Source organism: Eimeria tenella, genomic scaffold (genome assembly GCF_000499545.2).
Source record: "Eimeria tenella Houghton genomic scaffold, Eth_scaff12, whole genome shotgun sequence".
Lineage (NCBI taxonomy): Eukaryota > Apicomplexa > Conoidasida > Eucoccidiorida > Eimeriidae > Eimeria > Eimeria tenella.
This window is the reverse complement of record NW_013541485.1, coordinates 24,337-42,264: the sequence shown is the minus strand read 5'-3', so window position 1 is coordinate 42,264 and position 17,928 is coordinate 24,337. Positions and strand designations below refer to the sequence as shown.

Below are 17,928 nucleotides of genomic sequence, written 5' to 3'. Positions count from 1 at the left end.
AGGGTTCAGGGCTTAGGGTTTAGGGTTTAGGGTTTAGGGTTTAGGGTTTAGGGTCTAGGGTCTAGGGCGTGTCTGGAGGCGCTCTAAGCGCAATTCTCTGCCCCTGCTGGAACAGCGACCCCTCAACCCTGAAGCAAATCAGCAGCAGCAGCAGCAACCGCAGCAGCAGCAGCAGCAGTAGCAGTAGCAGCAGCAGATGGGTTGCATGCATGCAATTTGAATCTGCTGCGCAGACACTTGATGGGGTGTACGTGGAGGCCCTCGTTGATGCGGCGCTGGAGAGCGACAAATGGACAAACAAAACTGTAAGCTGCTGCTGCTGCTGTTCCTGCTGCTGTTGCTGCTGCTGCTGCTGCTACTACTACTGCTGTTGCTGCTGCTGCTCCTGCTTGTGCCGCTGCGGTTGCTGTTGCCGCTGCGGCTGCCGCTGTTGCTGCTGATGCTGCTGCTGTGTCTGCGTTTGTGCGTGCCTCTGTGGCAGCTGCTGCTGCTGCTGCTGCTGCTGTGTCTCTTATCTGTGCTGCTGCTTGTGTTGCTGGGATTGTGTCTGTGCTGCTGCTGCTTCTGCTGTTCACCTTTTTACCATTGCTCTGTTACCGCTTCAGCTACTGCTAATAGAAGCCAGTTGCTGCTGCTGCTGCTACCGGTCTATTACTGCTTCTGCTGCTGCTGCTGCTGCTGCTGCTGCTGATTGCTGCGTCTTGTGGGTCCTTCTGTTTAAAGGCCCTTCGTTGCTTGGAGGCCCTTTCGCGGCCAACTGACCCGCTCGGGTCCCTCAAATCTCAGCAGCAGCACCAGAAGCAGCAGCAGCAGCAAGAGCACCAGCAGCGGAGGCATGTGCTGCAGCAGCTGGTGCTGCAGCGCATGCAGCAGCAGCGCGCCGCTGGAGCTCTCAAGTGAGGATGGCTGGTGCTGCTGCAGTTTATTTTTCCAAACATATCAGGTTTTTCAATTAATTAAATTAATTTAATTAAATTAATTAACTAAAAAGCCTTTTTAATTAAATTAAATCTGGAATTGCATTTGCCAAATAGCAGGGTCAGAAGTGCTTCGCAGTGCTGCTGCTGCAGTCCACCTGGCGCTGCAGCAGCAGCAGCAGCTGCAGCAGCAGCAGCTGGAGCAGACCCGTGGCGGGGCAGCCCCAGCAGCAGCATTGGCCGCTGCTGCTGCTGCTGTGCTGCGGTTGCTGCATTTCGCCGAGTTCTGTGTTCTGCTGCTGCAGCAAAAAAGCCGCTGCTGCTGCTGCTTCTGGCGCTGCTGCTGCTGCCGTTTGTCTTTGACTGTCCAGAGCTCCTTAATAACGAATAACAACTAATCATAATTAAATATAAATATCATTTTTTCCTTTTAATTGTTTATTTATAATTACTTTTAGTTATTTTATTTATAATTACAACTTAATTGCTGGTGCATGCAGCAGCCAGCTGCTGCTGTGGGCGCTGCGCTGCAGGGCAGCAGCAAATGTGAATTCCTCCCAAAGTTAAACCAGCAGCAGCAGCAGCAGCAGCAGCAGCGGGAGCTGCAGCAGCAGCTGCAGCAGCAAAAGGGACTGCAGCAGCGGCAGCAACTGCTGCTGCTGTAGTTCAACTGAGTCCTGCAGAGGAGCTGCTGCGTGCTGCTTTGGTTATGCACCTGCTGCTGCTGCTGCTGCTGCTGCAGCCGAAACACCTTGCGCCCCATGACCAGCTCCAGTAGGTGCAGCAGCAGCAGCCCCGGCAGCACTAGCAGCAGCAGCAGCAGCTTCAGTAGTAGTGGCTGCAGATTCTTTTCACCACTTAATTAAATCTTTTTTATTTTCATAATTAATAACAATTCTATTTTTTTTATTTTTCAAAAACCTTTTTTATTCTTTTGCTTTACTTATTTGCTTCTTTTTCTCACAGGTGGCGCAGCTGCCGCGGTGCAGCAGCGGTCCCTACCTCAAACCCTATACCCTAAAACCCTAAACCCTCGTGAGATGTCTGAGAGCTTCTTGCTGCTTTCACCCCTTCGCTAGTTTATTTGAATTGTTTATTTAAAATTAAATTAATTTAAATTGTTTTTGCATTTATTTAAAACGAATAATAAGTTGGTTTTTATCCTTCGAAGAAGCTGCAGCCCCTTTCCCGTCAGATTCGAAAGCTAGGGTTTAGGGTCTAGGGCTTCGAGAGGGGCTGCAGCAGCTGCAGCAGCTCCTGCAGCTGCAGCAGCAGCAGAAATAAATGGATTATAAATGGCAAATGGAGCTGCAGGTAGAAGGAAAGAAGAAAAAAAAGAAATGAAAAGATTAGAAAATAGAAGTAGTTGACCAGAAGGGCTCGCAGGTGTACGTACACCTGAAATGGGCAGCGCTGAGAGCAGCCGCGCGTCACAAATGGGAATTAAAAACGAAATAAATGAATTAAATGGAATTAAAAGTGAATTAAATGCAATTATTTGCAAATTAAATGCAAATTAAATGCAAATTAAATGCAATTTAATTCAAATCCGAGGAATTTGAACACCGCAGCAACACAAGCAGCTCCTTTTGCTGCTACGGCAGCTTTAGCCTTGCTGCAGTACTTCAGTTAATTTATTTTTCCTCGTAATTAAATTCCTTTTATTCCTTTCCGCATATCCACATTTCTAATATAATTGCAAGCTTCCTTATTAAGAACTGCTGCTGCTGCTGCTGCTACTGCTGCTGCTGCTGCTGCTGCCGCATCTTCATAACGCTGAGAAGGGAATTTTGATTTCTCCCCTCACCACATGCCCCAATAAATAAATTAATTTACAATTTATTTATTTATTTATTTATTTATTTATTTATTTATTCATTTATTTATTTATTTGTTTTTGCTACAGCCCGTGCTCCCGGGCCCCCGCAGCCTCCGTAAGGGGCTGTTCCTGCAGCGGGTCGAATTCGGGGGAGAGTTTTAAAAGATTGAAAATGCATGCATGCGTTTTGTCCCGAAGTTCTTCTGTGCTCAAACCCTAAAAGAGCGACAACCACAACAGCGAGGGTTTGGGGTTTCCAGCGAGGGTTTGGGGCTTGGGGCTTAGAGCGAGGGTTTGGGGCTTAGGGCGAGGGTTTAGGGTTTAGAGCGCGGGTTTGGGGCTTAGAGCGAGGGTTTAGGGTTTAGAGACAGGGTGTAGGGTTTAGAGAAAGGGTCTAGGGTTTAGACGGCGGGTTAAGGGTTTAGAGAAAGGGTTTGTGGTTTAGAGGGAGGGCTTGTGGTTTAGGGTTTAGAGAGGGGCTCGAGGGTTTAGAGCAAGGGCTTAGGGTTTAGGGTTTGCGTTAGGGTTTAGGCCTTGAAGGCTCCCTGAGGCCCCCGGAACCCGCGCTTTCCCAGAAATTAGGGTTTAGGGTTTAGGGTTTAGGGTTTGCCTCTGCAGGAATAAGGTCTCCGCAAGAAACATAAGAAGTTCCTGGATACAAAAGTTTGCTGCTCACTGGCCACAGCCGGAAGTTGTTGTGCAGCGCTGCAGCAGCAAAACAAAGCAAATAAATAAATTAAATTAAATTAGTTACATTAATTAAATTAATTAAATTAAATAATTAATTAAACGGTTGAATAATTAAGTAAAATAAATAAAACATAAGGATATGAAAGCTTCAGCGAAATCGAGGATAGACTGAAATGCAGCAAGCAGCAGCAGCAACAGACACAAAAGCACAACTGGAGGCGCAGCAGCTGCAGCTGGATCAGAAGCAGCAACAGCAGCAGCTGTAGCTGCTGCTGCTGTTGCTACAGCTGCTGCTGCAGCGCCTCTGCCGCAGCCGCTGCTGCAGAGCCGCTGCAGCAGCTGCTGCTGCAGCGCTGCTGCCGCAGCTGCTGCCGCAGCGCCGCTGCCGCAACTGCTTCTGCTGCTGCTGCTTCTGCTGCTGCTGCTGCTGCTGCTGCTGACCAATTGGCAAGATGTGGATGTCTGGGTTTTCAGCAGCAAGTCTGAAAAAGCCATTTTTAAAAGGCTGGAGTCTTCCCGAGACACTGCGGGTGCCCTCGGGGAAAACGACGACACAAATGCCGTCCGCCAGATGTTTCAAAGCTTCCTAAATGAACAAAACAAAATAAATTAAATAGATAAATTGAATTAATTAAATTAATTAAATTAAATAATTAATTAATTTAATTAAATGGAGTTCAAATCATTTCATGAACTCGCTTTGCAAGAAGATCAGCAAAGCCCACTGCGACGGCGTGGGGGAATGAGCCATCTTTGAAACAAGCAAACAATCGAATGAAGTGAATTCAATTTGATTTAATTCAATTAATTTGATTTAATTTAATTAATTTAATTTAATTATTTTAATTATTTTAATTACTTTCATCATGTCCTGCACAGAGCCGGGCTGAGTTCCCCAGCCGCCTCTTTCCTTCGTGAACTGTACAGACAGCGCGCCGGCCATGTACTGCGCCCATCCTGAAAGTGCAAAAAGAGAATATTTTGAATTATTTAAATCTCTTTGCCTTTTCTAACTTTTTTAATGCATTTAATTAAGACTTTATCCCTTCTACCAGCCTCAAATAATCAAAAATCCACAATTTAAACCCTCTTTCTCCGATCCGCCCGTCTTTTCAGCTGCTGCTTGCGCAGCAGCAGCAGCTGCAGCTGCAGCAGCAGCAGCTGCTGCTTGCGCAGCAGCAGCAGCAGAAATTTCTGCTGCCCAAAGATGTATTAAATATCAGAGATATCCGCACGAAGGTATTTAAATGCTTGAGAAAGCTAAATAATGCACACTTGAATAAATACGTTATTAAAAAATAGAATACTTTAAATGTATTTTTATTTTAAAATAAAACATTTATTTTTATATTTAATGCAGCAAAATTCAAAAAGCTTGTGCAATTATTCTGTGCAGACGAAACGCCAATTGAACTTGAAATTGAATTATTCAAATCTGAAAGCACTTTTACTCAAATTAAATTAAATTAATTAAATTAAATTAATTAAATTAATTCAATTTAATTAATTTAATTTAATTAATTTAATTAAATTAATTTGCAAACCTGCAATTGGGACTTTGAGGAGAGAGCGTTTGATGACGTAGATGGCGGGGTGGCCGATGAGCATGGAGCCGACGACCCAGGGGTCTGGGGAGGTGGAAATTGCGGAAAGGTGAAAAAAAAGAAAGAAAAAAAGAAAAATAAAACAAAATAAACGAAATAAATGAAAATAAATCCAAAAATGCACTCAAAAATCAACCAAAAGATCCCAAAAACTCCCAAAATCCACTTTGATTCACCTATTTTGCTCGTGTGGTTCACCACCACTATCACCTTCTTTGAAGATATCCCCGCAGGCAAAGGCCGCAGAACCCGCTTCCCCCAAAACGGCCTGCAGAGGTGGTAAGCTGCAGCAGCAGCAGCAGCAGAAGCAGCAGCAGCAGCAGCAGCAGCAGGTAGGAAGTGAGAAGAGCAAGTGGGACTCAGCAGCTGCTGCTGCAGGCACAGCTCGGACGCAGCTGAAACTGAGAAGGAGTCATCCCGCAGTCAGCAGCAGCAACAGCAGCAGCAGCAGCAGCAACAGCAGCAACAGCAGCAGCAGCAGCAGCAACAGCAGCAATAGCAGCAGCAGCAGCAGAAGGCACCGATGTCCATCAAGCGCTGGTGAGTCCCGCCCAGAATGACAATGCGGAGTCTGGGTTTGATGAGCAGCAGCGGGAAGAGGCAAAGACCCTCAAGGAAGAGAACGGCGCAGGAAATGATGAGGAAGAGCGACATGACGGTGTAGAAGTACACCGTTAGAAGAAATCGAAAAGCCGTATTTAATTTTTTCATTTTGAGATAAATAATTAAAACAGAATTCAACGGAATGTCCAAAAAGACAGAACTGAATTCAACTCCGACGGCCGCCCGCCAGCCACGCAACTTCTCACACTCAGCACCGCAACACACTGATCATGTTGGCAAATGCCACTTTTCGAACTTCCAAATCAATTATTCCGAAAGTTCTTTTCATTTTATTTCCCCAAATTCCAAACTAAACGCAAATTCCCCAGCTTTCCCCCAGCTTTCTGCTGCCGCAGCTGGGCTGTTACAGTGTCGTACAGCCCCATGCCAACATGCACAAAAGCTGTTTTTGCTGGATTCGAGCAAAAGTTCCTTCTCGTTCTTTCCATTTGAGTTTAATTCGTTTTATTCAGTCCAAATAAACCCGAGATTGCGCTGTATTCCCGCCTTTTCCCCAGGTTTCCACGCGGAATCCAGTTCTTGAATTCGCGTTGCGCATCCTCAGTTTGCCATCTTTTCGGCGGCTCCAGCTCTGCCCCAAACGCACCCTCTTCTCTAATATTGGAGTTGTCGTTTGTTTTTCTTTTGAAAGCTCTGCTGAAGCTTTAGATTTCTTCTCGAGAAATGGTGGAATCTGAGCCGGGACTTGCACAGCACTGCCAGCAGGCAGCAGCGGAGGCTCCCGGCTCTCCAGTGACGACAGCAGCAGCAGCAGCAGCAGAGGCAGCAGGCCCGTTAAACGCGAGCAGCAACGAAAACAGCAGCAGCAAACTGTCCAAAAACGCCCTGCGGAGGCTGCGGGCGCAGGAGCGGCTGCAGCAGATCAAAGAGCGGCGGCGGTCGCTGCGTTCTGCTGCGAAGCGGCGCAAGAAGTGCGCGCGGCGCGAAGCAGCAGCAGCAGCGGCAGCAGCAGCAGAAGCAGCAGGATCGGGCGAGCGCGAGGAGCCGCTGCTGCCGCAAGACTGCAGCAGCAGCAGCAGCAGCACGGGCGTGCGGCTGCGGCTGTGCATTGACTGCGACTTCGAGGAGCAGCAAACGGATTCGGAAATCTTTTCTCTTGTGCAGCAGCTGATGTACACTTACGGAGAAGCAAAAAGACTAAATCGGCAGCAAGACAAAAAGGCAGCAGTGCAGCGGCGCTGGAAAAGCGGCTGGAGAAACAAAGAAAAGCAGCTGCCTCAAGAGCCAGCAGCAGACGCAGCAGCAGCAGCGGATTCGGCTGCTGCTGCTTCCCCCAGCGACGCAGCAGCAGCGGCAGCGGATTCTGCCGCTGCCGCGCCCCCCAGCGACGCAGCAGCAGCAGCAGAGGATTCTGCTGCTGCTGCTGCGCCCCCCAGCGACGCAGCAGCAGCAGTGGCAGCGGATTCTGCTGCTGCTGCTCCCCCGAAGGACGCAGCGGCATCGCCAGCAGCAGCTTCTGCTGCTGCAGCGCCGGCCGGCAGCAGCAGCAAGGACAGCAGCGTGGGCTGCACCAGCACCAGCAGCACCTGTGAGAGCCCCAGCAACACCAGCAGCAGCAGCAGCAGCAACGACGCGGATTCGAGCAGCAGCAAGGCGCCCCCCAGCAGCAGCAGCAGCAGCAGCAGCAGCAGCAGCAGCAGCGCGGTGGAGCTGTGGATCGCGGGCGTGGGCCCGCGGGTGGCTGCTGCGCTGCAGCGAGTGCAGTGCGCGGGCCGGTGGAAGTGCGGAGTGAGCAGTTTGTCGTTTTTGGAAGTTTTTGAAAAAGAAAAAAAAGAAAATAAAATAATTTATTTGACAGCAGACGCAGCAGAAGAGCTGCAGACACTCGAGCGCGACGCGGTGTACGTACTCGGCGGCCTCGTCGACAGAAACCGATTCAAACTTCTCACTTTCAACAAAAGCCGAGCAGCAAACTTGCGCGCAGCAAAGCTTCCCATCAGCAGCGCCTTCTGCAGCAGCAGCAGCAGCAGCAGCAGCAGCGGCGGCGGCGGCGGCGCAGGCGGCCTTCGGGGGTCCAAGATCCTCACTGTCAACCAGGCAAGCCACACAAACCCTAAACCCTAAACCCTAGACCCTAAACCCTAGCTCGCGAGTCCTCAGACAGACTCTTGGGACTCGGACGGCTGCGGCTGCTGCTGCAGCTCCTGCTGCTGCTCATCTTGCGGCTGCTCCTGCTGCTCCGCATGCTGCTGCTGCTGCTGCCGCTGCTCACATTCCTGCTGCTGCTGCCCGTGGTAGTGCTGCTGCTGCTGCTGCTGCTGTTCCTGTTGCTGCTTGTATTGCTGCTGCTGCTGCTGTTCCTATTGCTGCTGCTGCTGCTGCTGCTGCTGCTGCTGCAGGTTGCTTCAGTGCTGATGGCCTACGCGGAGCTGGGCTGCTGGCGCGCAGCTCTTTCGCGTGTGCTGCCGCAGCGCAAAACTTGGGGGGTCACTTTGGAGGAAGAAGAAGAGCCTTTTGTCAACAATTTGCTGCTCGAAGAGTAGCTGCTGCTGCTGCTGCTGCTCCTGCTGCTGCAGGTCCTGCTGCTGCTGCAGGTCCTGCTGCTGCAGCCGCCGCCGCCGCTGAGGCAGCAGCAGCCGCTGCAGCAGCAGCCTCTGCTGAGGCAGCAGCAGCGTGATGCAGGAGCAGCCACTGCTGCGCAAGCCGCAACCTCTGCCGTTGCTGCAGCAGCAGCAGCAGCAGCTGCTGCTGCTGCTGCGGCAGTACCCGCGGGTGTTTTGAAGATTCAGATTCACATTTTTGGCGAATGAGGGAATGCAAATTTGCATGCATATCCAAAACACTATTTGTGTAAGTAAATATATTTAATTAATAGGCTCAAATGTTTTGCTGCAGCTGCTGCTGGTGCTGCGTGTGCAGCAGCAGCAGCAGCAGCGCATGCAGGTTGTGCTGCTGCGTCTCGCAGCTGCTGCTGCTGCTCGTGTCGGCGCTGCTGCCATTTGAGAAGACTTTGAAGTTCTCTTTCGAAATTTAATCCAAATGGGAACTTTAAAAAAGTGAAAAGACTTTAAAATCCCTTTTTAAATTCAAATGGAAACGCGAACTTCAAAAGGCGTTCAGCCGCGCGAGTTGCTGCTGCTGCAGCAGCGGGGGGCCCCACGAGCTGCTGCCGCAGCGCTGCAGCAGTTCTCGCTGGCGCGCGTCTTGGCGGTTCGTGGCTGTTTGAATGGAATTTGAATTTGAACTTGAAATTAAATGAATTAAACTTCAAACTAAAAGAATTAATGCAAGTTGAATGCAAAGTCCGCACGCAAACGAACAGACTTGCTTCCTGCACGGGAGCCGACAGGCGCTGGCTCGGCGAGCTGCGGCTGCGCCGTCTTCGTCGAATTTGGCGAAGTCCGAAGCAGCAGTTTAAAGCCGAAGAGGTGAAGCGAAATAAAAATAATAATTTTATTTAAATCGAAACAAACTGCAGCTTTCGCGGGCGACTGCAGCGCCGCGGCGGAGCTGCGCGGCGCCGCGGTCTCGCGTGGCTGCGGGCTGCAGCAGCAGCAGCAGCAGCAGCGCAGCAGCAGCAGATGCTGGCTCGACGGAAACAGCAGCAAAACGCAGTCAGTTTTGGAGTTTGGAAGCTGGAAAAGAAAGAAAAACGCGAAAATGGTGCTGCTTTCCGCATGCAACCCGCTGCTGGACATCGTGGCCGAGGTGCCCCGCGAGCTGCTGCAGCAGTTCGACCTTCCCTTCGGCGGCGCCGTTTTGGCAGCAGAAAAGCAAATTGAATTATTTTCCAAAATTCCCAAGGACTTCGAGTGCAGCTTTTTGGCTGGCGGCTGCGGCCAGAACACCGTGCGCGTCTACCAGGCCCTCTGCGGCAACAAAGTCCGTTCAAATCAACTTTTTTCCAACTTTTCAAGTTTCGCCAACTTCCCCTTCTTGTGACCCTTCGAAAGAATCCCCTGCTCCTCCACAGTCCAGATCTGAAGAGCTTTTCCCCGCACACGCCTTCCCTGCTGCGCAACTCCCGCTGCTGCTGCTGCTGCTGCTGCTGTTGCTGCTGCTGCTGCTGCTGTTGCTGCTGCTGCAGCCCGGAGAAAGCATGTTCCTCGGGAGCATCGGCAACGACAAAGAGGGGGAGCAGCTCAAAGAGCTCCTGGAGTCTCAAGGTGAACCTTGTTTTTCGACTTTCTCATCCCTTTCTTGCTGCTGCTCCTGCTGCTCCTGCTGCTCCTGCTGCTCCTGCTGCTGCTGCTTATTTTCTCCCCTCTGCTGCTGCTGCTGCTGCTTTTTTTGTCCCTTCTGTGCTCCTGCTGCTCCTTTCCTCCCTTCTGTTCCTTCTGCTGCCCCCTTTCTGCCTTCTGCTGGTGCTGCTGCCTCACCTGCTGCTGCTGCTGCACCTGCTGCTTCACCTGCTGTGCTTGCTGCCGCTGCTGCTGCTTCACCTGCCATCCCTGCTGCTGCCGCTCCACCGGCCGTCCCTGCTGCTGCTGCTGCTGTCGCTGCCGCTCCTCCTGCCGCCTCACCTGCTGCCCTTGCTGCTGCTGCTGCTGCTGCTGCAGGAATTGAAACTCTCTACAAAGTGTGCGAAGGGGAGCCGACTGGGAGTTGTTTGGTGCTGGTCACGGACAAGGAACGGAGTGTATGTACACGTCTGGGAGCAGCAACAAAAATAAATTTTGAATTTTTGAAATCCGTTTTTGAAAAAGTTCAAAAAGCTGATGCTGTTTACTGCACTGGCTTTCTCCTTTCTTCCTCCACTGAGGCGAGTCCATTTAATTAATTTATTTATTTCCTCTTGTTTATTGTTTGTTTGAATTTAGAGTCTATTATTTGTCCTAATATCTTTTTATTTCTTTTTGAATTGAAATGATCTTTGGATTCAATTTCCCGAAATGAAAGGTAAAAAGGCGGAAACAAATTGAAATAAATAATAAAATGAAGGAAATAAAGAGGAAATAGAAAAAAAAGAATAAGAGAAAGCCAAAAATAATAAATAAAAAGAAATAAAATAAGAAATAAAAGGGAAATGAAAAAGAATAAAAGTGGAGAGGACATTGAAGTGGCTGTTTGCAGGTGGCGATTGAGCTGTCTAGACACTGCGGAGCGACGGGGAAGGTGTTCGCGTTTAATCTGTCGGCTTCATTTCTTTTTGAAATTTACAAAAATGAAATAAAAGAAGTTTTGAAAAACACTTCTATTTTAATTGGAAACAAAGAAGAAGCAACAGCTTTTGCTGCTTCCTGCGGCATTGACTGCAGCGGCAGCATGGGCGACGTTGCGCTGCAGCTGCTGCAGCTGCTGCTGCAGCTGCAGCAGCAGCAGCAAACGGAAGAAGACGCAAAAGAAGCTCTAGAAAAGGCAAAAGATTCCAAAAAAGATGCAAAAGATGGAAAGGAAGAACTTTTGGAAAATGAAAATTCAAAAGTAAAAATAAATAGTTTTTTCAAAGCTGTTGTAATTACACAAGGACCAGACGCCGTCATTGTGGCCTCAACTGAGTAAGCAATTTAAATTCGATAATTTCTTTTTAATTAATTTGAACTTCAACAAAAGGTTTGTTGTTTCTTTCTCAACTAATTTGAATTTAAAAGAGGAGAAGGAAGCATAATCATTTCGTTTTAATTACTTCGAACTCAAGAACAAAGGAAAACAGAATTGCTTCTTGAGAATTAATTTAAATTCAAAACAAAAGCAAACTAAACCTGCAAAACAAATAAACTACTTCCTTGCTGCGTCTCTCTGCTGCTGCGCAGCACCACCCCCCCCCCCAGCAGCAGCAGCAGCAGCAGCAGCAAGTTGCGGGTGAGCTCGTACCCCACTCCGGAAGTGCCTGCGGAAGAAATAAAAGATCTGAATGGAGCTGGAGACGCTTTTGCGGGGGGCTTTCTGTTTGGGGCGTTGGCGCTGGGGTGTACGTACACCGCAGCGCAGCTGGGCAGCTGGTGCGCCGCGCAGGTCATCCGCCGCAGCGGCTTTCAGTTTCAAATTCAAAATTGTCCATTTTTGCCGAACTTGAACTTCAAAAAGGAAAATAAATCCCAAAAATCCGAAAATAAATCTCCGGAAATCCCGCAAAGTCCCCCGGAAACTTCTTTTTCCGAAAACGCGAAAAAATTCCAAGTCCAACAGCTCCCCTTCAACTGACGCCCTCCTGCTCTTCCACAAGTTGATTATTCTCATTATTATTTATTTATTTATTATTTTTTATTTATTATTATTTATTATTTATTATTTATTATTTATTGGTTGTTTACTTATTATTTGTTGTTTATTTGTTTGTTTTCTTTTTTCGCCAAGTTCAAATTTTCTGCTTCTCTCGGGTCTTCTTTCTTTGGCAAATTCAGTTTGCCAATTTAATTCATTTAATTCAATTCATTTAATTAGTTTAATCCAATTTGATTTAATTTATTTAATTAATTTGATTTAATTTAATTAATTTAATTAATTGAATTGATTCGTTGAATTGATTTGCTGAATTTGTTTGTCGTGTTTATTTGTTGGATTAATTCAGTTGATTAATCCAATTTATTTAATTGAATGAATTAAATGAATTAATTCAGTTATATTTAATTCATTTTATTAAATGAATTAAATGAATTAATTCAATTATTTTTAATTCATTTAATTAAATGAATTCAATAAATTAATTGAATTTATTAGATTCACATATTAAACTCGTAGCTTAGTGAGCTAATTATTTGCTTTAATTGAAAACAAATTAATCAATTCAGTTAAATGATTGATTGAATCAATTAATTAAATTAATAAATAAATTAAATAATTAATTTGCCAGTTCAAATGAACAATTAAGTTAAGTCAATAATTCAACTTCGCCCTATTTCTCCTTAAAACCCCAAACCCCAGCCCAGCCGCCGCCTCTCCAGGGCCTAGGGTTTAGGGTTTAGGGTTTAGGGTTTAGGGTTTTTGGCCCTCCCGGAGCCCTGGCAGTGCGTTTGCAATTTTTCTGCTTTTTAGACTTGAACTTTTTGACATTATTTATTTATTGTTTATTTATTATTTATATATATATTTATTTATTTATTTACTTTTTGAGTTTTGGCATTATTTCACCTTTTGCAGTTTTCGCGCATTTCGTTCCTGAGCTTTCAGGTGTACGTACACCCCAATTTACCCGCGTCGTTGGATTTATTATTTCAGAAGAATTTTTTCATTTTAATTTTAGTTTTTAGATATAAATGCATTTTATATTCTCTTTTTATAAAAGAAAAGAAAATATATTTCCTTCGGCTTGTCTTTAATCGAAAAGTGGAATTCATACAAATAAAAACAAAGATTAAAAAAATGTTTTTTGGAATTTAATTACAAGCATTTCAAACAAAAAGAAAATGAAAAAAGGAAACTCAAAAAGAATAAAAGCAGCAGCAAGTTTGGGTCTTTTGGAATAATCCGAAGCAGCAGGTTCTGTTTTCTTTTATTATTTATTTATTTATTTGTTTATTTATTTACTCATTTATTTATTTATTTGTGTTTCTAAAGCTGCACTTAGTCCCCCTCTTTGCTGCTGCTGCTGCTGCTGCTGGGGTCAGAGTTTGTTTGTTTGCTGCTGCCGCAGCAGCGCGAGGCAGCAGCAGCAGCAGCTGGTCTTGTTGCTGCAGCTCCTTCTTGAGGCTTTGCAGCTGCAGGAGCGCACACAGCTCAAACCCTAATTCAGGGTTTAGCAAGGCCGGAGGGCTAGGGTTTAGGGTTTAGGGTTTAGGGTTTACTTGTCGCTGCTGCAAGAACGCCTGGGCGTGACACAGCATGAGGTGCTGCTGCAGGTGCAGCGCCTGCAGCAGCAAAAAAAGAAAAGCATTTAAATTAAATTAAGCGCTTTATGGTTTAAAATATCTTTTACTGTTTTTATTATTTATTTTATTTTATTTTATTCATTTATTTTATTTTATTTTTATTTTATTTTAATTTCATTTTTTCATCCCAGTGAAAACGGGAGCTGCGCAGACACCGCAGAGCTGCAGATACACCCGAACGCCAGAGGAGCCAAACACTTTTAATTTTAATTCAATTTCATTTTACTTTTATTTTTATTTTTATTTCTAATTTATAAAAATAAGAATTCTGTAAAGATAAGATAATTCTCTTACGTGCTGCTGCAGACATTGGCTCTTCCGGGGCTCCTTGCTTCGGCAGTGCTGCTGTTGCTGCTGTTGCTGCTGTTGCTGCTGCTGCATCTGCAGCTGCTGTTGCTCCTGCTGCTGCTGTAGCTGCTTGTGTTGATGCTGCATTCGCAGCTGTTGCTGCAGCTGCTCTTGCTGCAGCTGCTCTTGCTGCTGCTGCAGCTGCTGCTCCAGCTGTTGTCGCTGCTGCTGCTGCAGCTTCAGACGCTGCTGCTGCTGCTGCTGCTGCTGTTTATGGGTTGCATCTAGGTGTGCAGCACCAAAGCCATTTATAAGATCGATATAATCCAGTTCATCAGCCTCACTTATATCATCACTTATTTCATTATTTATTTCATTATTTATTTTATTTATTTTATTTGTTTTATTTGTTTTATTTATTTTATTCGTTTTGCTGCAGCTCAAAAAACTCAGCAGCGGGGCCAACGCGAGGGCCAGTTGATCCGCTAGAGGGGCTGTGGCCTGAAAATAGAGTAAATTTGATTAATTAATTTAATTAAATTAAATGAATTAAATTAATTTATTAAATTAATTAAATTAAATTAAATTAAATTAATTAAACTGATGAAATATGAATGTAGATGGGTTTTGCTGTTGGTGGGTTTTGTTTATTTTTCTTTTGAGCAACTCAAGCCAAAGACATGCCGAGAACTGCAGCTAAAATGCAGCAGCAGCAGCAGCAGCAGCAACAGCAGCAGCAGCAGCAGCAGCAGCAAAAGCAGAAGCAGAAGCACCTGGTGGTGGCGCAGGAGCAGCGAGGCCTGCTGCGTTGCTGCTGCAACAACAGTGTACGCCTCAGCAATGGAGCGAGAAGGCTCAGCAGCAGCAGCAGCTGCTGCTGCTGCTGCTGCAGGTGTGCGCTGCTGCTGCTGCTGCTGCAGCATACAGGTGCTGCTGCTGCTGCAGCAAGAAGCAGCTGCAGTAAGGAGCATCATCGGACACGGAAAGAGAATGATGCAAATTAATTGCTTGAGTTTAAAACAAACAAATTTTAAAATTAATTATTTGGTAAGTTTAATTAAAGTTAAATCAATACACAGAAAGTTGATTATTAATTAAATTAGATGCATTTTTCATTAATTTAAATAATCCAATTAAGTAAATTAATTAAATCAATTCAAATAATTTAATTAATTTAATTAATTTAATTAATTAGATTAATTAAAATGGAAAGAAAGCAAGAAAGAAAACTTCATTTCAAATTCAAAATAAAAAGCTCCGCATACACCGCAGAGCCATTTGGGGTGTACGCGCAGCTGCATGCATTTCCGCACTTTCGAATTTTTAGATTCTTTTTAATTTTAAAAGTTTATAATTAATTATTTAAAAAGCAATTTTATTTATTTATTAATTGGCTTTCAAATGCACTTATTTATTCAGCAATTCTCCCATTAATTATTTGTTTTTTGACTTTTCCTTTTTCCAAACTTGCACCCATACACCCTGCGGTGTACAGACAGCTGGGGGCCCCATGAGTTTTGATTTGGAACTTTTCTTTGGCGCCTTTTCGTTTTATTTTTATTATTCTTTTTAATTCACAAATTTAAAAATGTGTTTTAACAAATTTGCTGCAGCTTCTTATTTGCTGCTTTTGTTTAGAGCCTCGTGTGTACCTACTGACTTGCTGCTGCTGCTGCTCTTGCTGCTCCGGCTCCACCTGCTGCTGCTGCTGCTGCTGCAACTGCTGCTGCTCCTGCTGCTGCTGCTGTTCCCTTTGCTGGTGCTGGCCATTGCCGTGTTGCTGTTGTAGCATCTGCTGCTTTTGCTCTTGCTGCTGCGCCTGCTGCTGCTGCTGCAGTATCTGCTGCTGCTGTAGTATCTGCTGCTGCTGCAGCTGCAGCTGCTGCTGCAGCAGCAAACTTGCCTGGCGTGCCTCAGCTGCGCTTTTAAATAAAGCCTGAGAAAAAATGTGATCGAAATAAATAAAAACAATTGAATTAAAAATAATTAAATTAGAGAAATAAATAAAATTAAGAAGCAAAGAAAATGAATTAAATGCATTAAATTCAAAAAGACAAAAAGCAACAAAATGAAATAAAGCGATAAAATGTTCTTTGTTTGTTTTCCAGTTCTTTTATTTTACTTTATGTTGTTTATTATATGTATATTGTTTATTTATTTTATTTATTTCTTTATTTAGTTATTTGCTTCTTATTTTATTTATTTATTTATTTTATTTATTTTGCTTATTTATTTATTTATTTATTTTTAAACCCACATATATGCGAAGAGAGGCAAAGGCAGTACGCAGTTGCTGCTGTTCGTGCTGCTGCTGCAGCCGCTGCTGCAGCAGCTGCTGCTGCTGCTTCTGCCGCTGCAGCAGCGTCAGCAGCTGCTGCTGCTGCTCCTGCCGCTGCAGCTGCTGCTGCCGACTATGCTGCTGCTGCTTTTGCTGCTGCGTGGCCTGCTGCAGCTGCCGGAAGGCCCTGCGCAACACCAGCTGCTGCTGCTGCTGCACCAGCAGCAGCAGCAGCGCAGCAGCAGCACCACGCAGCTTAGCTGGGGCCCCACAGATGCGCCGCCAAGCTCCAAATGCATGCATTTTATTTTTGTTTTGTTTTAAGTTAAAAAACAAATTTGCTGCTGCTTCCTTTTGGCGCTGCTGCAGGCAGCAGCAGCTGCAGCACCGCAGCAAAACAAAAGCAAAGTTAATCAAATAACTAATTATTTAATTTCTTTTTTTAAATTAATAAATGGACTATTTATATAATTAATTAATTTATTTATCTATTTATTTACTTATTTATTTTTATATATTTTCTTACAGTGTATGGACAGAGAGACGGCTAAGCGCATGCATTTTAATCTTTTCTTCTTTGGCCTGCAGCAGCAGCAGCAGCTGCTTGAGTTGCTGCTGCTGCTGCTGCTGCTGCTGCGCCGCTGCTGCTGCTGCTGCTGCAGTGCTGCGCCACTGCATCCACAGCTGCTGCAGCAGCAGCAAATTCGACTGCCGGGTCTTTAACGAAGTGTAGACAGCAAATCTGAAATAAAAATGAATAAATAAACAAATAAATAAATAAATAAATTTGTTAATTAATTAATTAATTAATTAATTAATTAATTAATTAGCACTTAATAAATACATTTTTTTTGCTTTTTGGGTCTTCTGTGTCCATTGTCTCCAGCAGCAAAAGGTGGCTTTTGCTGCAGCAGCAGATTGTCTTCTTTCTGCTGCTGCTGCCCATGCCTCTATTGCTTTCTGCTGCTGCTCCTGCTGCTGCTGCTGTCTTTGCTGCTGCAGCTGTTGCTGTTCTTGCTGCTGCTGCTGCTGCTCCTTTTCTTGCTGCTGCTTCTGCTTCTGCTGCTGCTCTATGCAGCCGGAGCACGGGCTGTTGCTGCTGCAGCTGCTGTTCCTGCAGTAGCAGCAACTGCTACTGCTGCTGCTGCTGCTGCTGCCGCTGCTGCTGCTTCGTGCTGCATGCATTTTTAAATTTCCAAACGCTGCCTTAAGGGCCCCACGACGAGCAGAAGAAAAAAAGTGCTGCAGCAGCAGAGCCAAACACCAGTGGGACTGCATTTGCTGCTGCTGCTGCTGCTGCCGGGACTTCAAGGCCTGCTGCTGCTGCAGCTGTTCCTGAGGTTGTTGCTGCTGCTTTGAGTGCTGCTGCTGCGGCGGCAGCAGCAGCAGCAGCAAAGGACGAAATCCAGCAATGAGGCAGCGGCGAGCAGCAGCAGAAATTGCCCCAGACAGTCTGTAGATGCCTGTAGACAGCAGCAGCAGCAATGGCAGCAGCAGCAGCAATGGCAACAGCAGCAGCAAATGCATTTTCGAGTTTGTATGTACCTGCAGCGGTTTTTTACTTTTTAGTTCGTCCAATTAATTAATTAATTAATTAATTATCTAATTAATTAGCTTTAATTAGTTAATTAATTAATTACGTAATTATAGATAATAAAAAATATATAAGTATTCGATGGATTCTCTTTTTGTTGCCGCTGCTGCAGCTTTGCAGCAGCAGCGGCAAACAGAACCGTTGGTCCTGCTGCTGCTGCAGCAGCAGCAGCAGCAGCACCAGCTGCTGCTGCTGCTGCTGCTGTTGAGAGCTTACCTACGCATGAAGTGCAGCTGCTTCTGAAGTCTTTTATTTGTCTTTTGTCTCCTTTTGATCTGCTGCTCCTATGCTGCAGTTTGTCTCCAGATTTAGGGGAAAAGGGAGATATAAAATGAAGTGAGCTGCTGCTGCTGCTGCTGCTGCTGC

General features: G+C 45.6%; 5 protein-coding genes across 5 annotated transcripts in view; 3 read left to right on the top strand and 2 right to left on the bottom strand.

Moving 5' to 3' along the window:
• ETH_00026810 (uncharacterized protein) overlaps positions 1 to 1,582 on the top strand; it is a gene marked incomplete at both ends in the record, with an annotated part of 5,682 nt that extends 4,100 nt beyond the window's left edge. The window contains 4 exons of the mRNA XM_013373064.1: positions 66 to 305; positions 724 to 896; positions 1,057 to 1,207; positions 1,451 to 1,582. Coding sequence (XP_013228518.1) covers positions 66 to 305; positions 724 to 896; positions 1,057 to 1,207; positions 1,451 to 1,582 — 696 coding nt within the window. The remainder of the gene's footprint in view (positions 1 to 65; positions 306 to 723; positions 897 to 1,056; positions 1,208 to 1,450) is intronic.
• A 1,235-nt stretch (positions 1,583 to 2,817) lies between these two features.
• On the bottom strand, positions 2,818 to 5,741 carry ETH_00026805 (1-acyl-sn-glycerol-3-phosphate acyltransferase, putative; the record flags this gene model as incomplete). Its single annotated transcript, XM_013373063.1, has 7 exons — positions 2,818 to 2,952; positions 3,347 to 3,441; positions 3,868 to 4,012; positions 4,286 to 4,383; positions 4,971 to 5,054; positions 5,207 to 5,314; positions 5,552 to 5,741. 7 exons carry the CDS (start codon positions 5,739 to 5,741, stop codon positions 2,818 to 2,820), a joined length of 855 nt encoding a protein of 284 aa, XP_013228517.1.
• A 576-nt stretch (positions 5,742 to 6,317) lies between these two features.
• On the top strand, positions 6,318 to 8,137 carry ETH_00026800 (tRNA (guanine-N1)-methyltransferase, putative; the record flags this gene model as incomplete). Its single annotated transcript, XM_013373062.1, has 2 exons — positions 6,318 to 7,691; positions 7,994 to 8,137. 2 exons carry the CDS (start codon positions 6,318 to 6,320, stop codon positions 8,135 to 8,137), a joined length of 1,518 nt encoding a protein of 505 aa, XP_013228516.1.
• A 1,117-nt stretch (positions 8,138 to 9,254) lies between these two features.
• ETH_00026795 (adenosine kinase, putative) lies at positions 9,255 to 9,536 on the top strand (the record flags this gene model as incomplete). Its single annotated transcript, XM_013373061.1, has 1 exon — positions 9,255 to 9,536. One exon carries the CDS (start codon positions 9,255 to 9,257, stop codon positions 9,534 to 9,536), a length of 282 nt encoding a protein of 93 aa, XP_013228515.1.
• A 3,561-nt stretch (positions 9,537 to 13,097) lies between these two features.
• Positions 13,098 to 17,153, bottom strand: ETH_00026790 (uncharacterized protein; the record flags this gene model as incomplete). Its single annotated transcript, XM_013373060.1, has 7 exons — positions 13,098 to 13,223; positions 13,319 to 13,381; positions 13,697 to 14,045; positions 15,343 to 15,626; positions 15,948 to 16,347; positions 16,495 to 16,710; positions 16,813 to 17,153. The coding sequence occupies 7 exons, from the start codon at positions 17,151 to 17,153 to the stop codon at positions 13,098 to 13,100; spliced, it is 1,779 nt and encodes a 592-aa protein (XP_013228514.1).
• Between the last annotated feature and the right edge of the window lie 775 nt (positions 17,154 to 17,928).